A 4130-nucleotide genomic window follows, 5' to 3' on the forward strand; every position below is an offset into this window, starting at 1 on the left:
ATAATAAACAAGAATAGAAGAAAAAACAACTATTACTACTACTACTACTACTACTACTACAAACAAGAAAAGAAGAAAAAACTACTACTACTACCACTACTACAACAACAACAACAAACAAGAAAACTCAACAATAATAAACAAAAAAATTAAAAAAAACTACTACTACTACAATAACAACAAATAAGAAAACCACCACCACCACCACCACCACCACTACTACTACTGCTACTGCTACCATAACAACAAACCACTACTACTACCACTACTATTACTACGACTACCACAACAACAACAAACAAGAAAAGAAGAAGAAGAAATAAAACAACAACAACAATAACAACAACCTCTCCCTCCCTCTCTCTCTCCCTCCCTTCCTCCCTCCCTCTCTCTCTCCCTCTCCCTCTCTTTCTCTCTTTTCCTATTATGTTTAATGTTTTCTCCCTCTCTCTCTCGTTCCTTCTTTCCTTTTCTCTCTTCCTCTCCCTCTCTCAATACACATAATTTCTAACAAAAACAAGTAAAAGAAAAAGAGAGAAAAAAAAACAACAACAAGGAAAATGCACTCACCGTAAAGGCCCGAGGATGGATTCGGCGACTCCTCTTCGTGACAATGGCTCCTCTTCACCCTCTGTACACTTCCTCCTCTTGTTTGCAAACAGCGGCGGCGGCAGTGAGAAGCTTTCCCTCTCCCTCTCAAATGCAAGATGGAGTTCGCTCTCTCTTTTATTTGTTTGCACAAAATAACGCGCTCAGGTTTCGGCCCACATTTTTTCGTCTGAGTACCATCGCTACTTTCACCACTATTTGTGTCGGAAAGCACCATCGCTATGCCTCTGTATCCTTGTAGTTTCTGTTGACCAAAATGTTAGATTACCTTTGGATAGTGTTGATGATTTGCCAATGATGAATATAAATAAGATTGGAGTCATGGGATGGTCTGATGATCTACCAACCAAAGAAGATCTAGATGCTGTGATAATCTACGAAAAGCCACTGAATGCAGAGATGATATATGAAACTTACCTACTTTGATTCTTCCATATGATTCAGGAGGATGCTGTGATAACCTATGTCATCTTACCTACTTGTCATATTACCCAGATAATTACTTATATGATTCTAGTGGGAACAATATTGTAAGTGGTAAAGAAGTTGGCACATGCTAGAGCATGTGCATGTTTGGAGTGGGCGGATGTCATGATGTTGCACGTCTATACATAGAAAAACTGCAAAATATCTACATGATTTACAAGAAGCAGAATTAGTTTACTAGAATAGTCTGAAATATCTAGTATCATGTATAGATGACTTATTTCCCTTTTTAGATGGATCCAAGTATATACTATGACTTATTTTAAAAGGAATAAGTCGTCCAAGATAAAAAGATAGAGAAAAATAGTTCTACATAAAAGATAGAGAATAATACTTTTTGACTCTATGTTAAGTGTGGTCTTCTTATACTTTCAAGTGGCAAATCAAAAGAACTTCAATTATGCCATACCCTCTTATAGAGGTGGGGCAAGTTTTTGATCGTCAAATACTTTACTAGTGTGTGAACCAAGCCTAAAGCAAAACTTTTTTCCCAAACAATCTATCTATCGGAAATCTATATAATATGTGAGATCTATAAGTGAAAGATTAACCAGTGCATCTTTATTGTGTTAAAGACAAGAGATTAAAACGTATTTGAAAAATCCAGCCGCAAATATATGATGAATTGTCGTAGTGAACATGGATTTTGGGAAATTTAAAAGGAGAGTTAGAGTTAGAACGTATTTGAAAAATCCAGCCGCAAATATGATGAATTGTCGTAGTGAACATGGATTTTGGGAAATTTAAAAGGAGAGTTAGAGTGAACGAGGCCAGCCGCAAACCCACACGCCAAATGAGTCACGACAGCCGACCTTGGCGTGCCAATGATTTTGAGCCCACGAAGACTGGTGTCCTAAAATATTGGCCAAGGTGATATCGGTTCAGATAATGCCTGCTCCTACACCAACATGGTTAGCTACCTTCGGGCCCGTTCACGAGTAGTGCCTTTGTTGAATGGGTCGGAGCAATAGAGCCTTTGTTGAATGGGTCGGAGCAATAGACCTGGCATCGGTAGCTACACTGACAGGACTGCTGCTGTTGGAGCAATACAAGACCCGTGCTTGTATATTAAGAGAAAAAACGTCGTGCTATTGCCTCCACGATCTCATTCAGCGATTGCTTCGTAGACATTATCTGGATTCTGATTTTGATTGCGCTCTCTCTGTCTCTCTCTCTCTCTCTGTACTGAGATCATCATTATCTCGGTACACATTCAACTAAGCATGAATTTGCCCTTGAACGCCCTGCATGTAACTGCCATGATTCTTGCCATGGGCCTGATCTGCAGCACAGATTGCAGCAGCCGATCGGAGCCGAGTGTACAGTCATTGGGCGTACAGCAATTGCGCCAGAGCTCATCTGCAGCGGCTGCCAGCAGCGGTCGAGAAACAACGTCGGTAACGATCCCGTCCACGATAGCGGTGGTCCCAACATGCCATGTTGCGGGCGAGGATGACAGAATGCTGGCCGCGTGCGGTCGGCTGCGCCTGGTGGTGGGCGGCGTGGGGCACCAGCACTATGCCTTCAACGGCACCGACTGGGCCCTCTTCAACGCCACGGCCGATCTCTTCTTCGACCCCGCGGCCACATTAGTCTCCATTGACGACGACAAGGATAACGCGTCATCCATCACTACAACCTCCGGCAACGTCCACCAGCTGCTGCTCCGTCAGCGTCTTGACCATCGTCAAGTGATCGGCCAGCACTTCTTCTTGGCCCAACCGGACGCCGCCGGCGGGCAGCCCAGCTGGCAGATCACCCTCAATAATACCGCCCATCAGGACGCTCACCGCTGCAGCAACAGCAGCACCCTGGTCACCGCCAAGACTCTGCAAGCCGTCTCAGTCGACCCCAACAGCATCACTTGGAGCCTCCTCCAAACCACCACTCAACGCGGCAGCCTGTAAGTATCTCTTAATCCATAGACACGTACATATATGTACTTCCTGTATATATCACGCACATGCGCAAGTTACATACATACATCTGTCTATAGATACCTTCGGATACATAGTGGACAGATACATATATGAATCCTCATCTACCTACATCGACATACACATATATGCACTTTATTTTTTTAAAAAGATAGTTTGCAAGACAAACAAACTAATTAACTTACAAATTGATTAATTCACTAACAACTAGTCATGACATACATATAGACAAATGGGATGGTTGATTGAACTACACACATATCAATTGGTTGATTCATTGACACATTGTATTCATTGCCTTCACACCTTGTCTTGGATGTAATAATGTAACTAATTGATTGCCTTGTGTATTGTAGAGATTCACTTGGTGCCATCACGTACATCCAACGCATTGCTACACATGGAGGACTTCCATCATCTACCACATCAAATACAAGCATTGGGGACATCTATTTATCTCCTTATTCCACCATATATGCCTTCTATATATCTGCATCATCATGAATGTAGACAATAAGATAAAGTTCAAGTTGTACAGCTGACGAAAGAGTAATATATCCCATTGTTGTTCTCAACTTCTTTTTGGCCAACAATAGGTTGGACATAGAAGATACATTTTTATTTTTATTTTTGTAATGAAAAAATAAAGTATTGATTGGACATAGAAGTGTGATGTTTAATACTCAAACTATTCAATAAATCCATTGTATTAGCCTCTCTCTCTCTCTCTCTCTCTCTCTCTCTCTCTCTCTCTCGTTTAAGTTTACTGGGATTCAAAGTTTTGAGTTTGTAGGATATGCCTTAAGACATCTTGTGATTGTTCTTACAACATTAAAACCTGTGTGTGTGTGTGTGCGTGTGTGTGCGTGTGCGTGCGCGCACATGCATGCACTCTCCTTTGCTCTCTTTGCCCCTTGTATGTATGTGTGGTCAATTAGTGTTCAAAGTCTCAACACCTTCAAGTATACAAAACAAGAATCAAATCCGAGAAAGTATGTGCAAACACTAGCTACAAAAATAGAATAACATCCGGTCTTGCTATCCAATACCCATCGTGCAAGTGAATGCTACATAACTAATGTCTTGTTTCATAACTTT

At 41.5% G+C, this 4130-nt stretch overlaps 1 protein-coding gene across 1 annotated transcript; it reads left to right on the forward strand.

Moving 5' to 3' along the window:
* Window positions 1–2043: 2043 nt before the first annotated feature.
* Window positions 2044–3685, forward strand: LOC148020094 (uncharacterized). The gene is made up of 2 exons (XM_087700902.1): window positions 2044–2998; window positions 3389–3685. Exons 1-2 carry the CDS (start codon window positions 2319–2321, stop codon window positions 3534–3536), a joined length of 828 nt encoding a protein of 275 aa, XP_087557028.1. The 5' UTR covers window positions 2044–2318; the 3' UTR covers window positions 3537–3685.
* Window positions 3686–4130: the final 445 nt, after the last annotated feature.

Source organism: Lygodium microphyllum, chromosome 19 (assembly GCF_053477565.2).
Source record: "Lygodium microphyllum isolate KBCC chromosome 19, Lygodium_microphyllum_v1.1.10, whole genome shotgun sequence".
In the NCBI taxonomy this organism is placed as follows: Eukaryota; Viridiplantae; Streptophyta; class Polypodiopsida; order Schizaeales; family Lygodiaceae; genus Lygodium; species Lygodium microphyllum.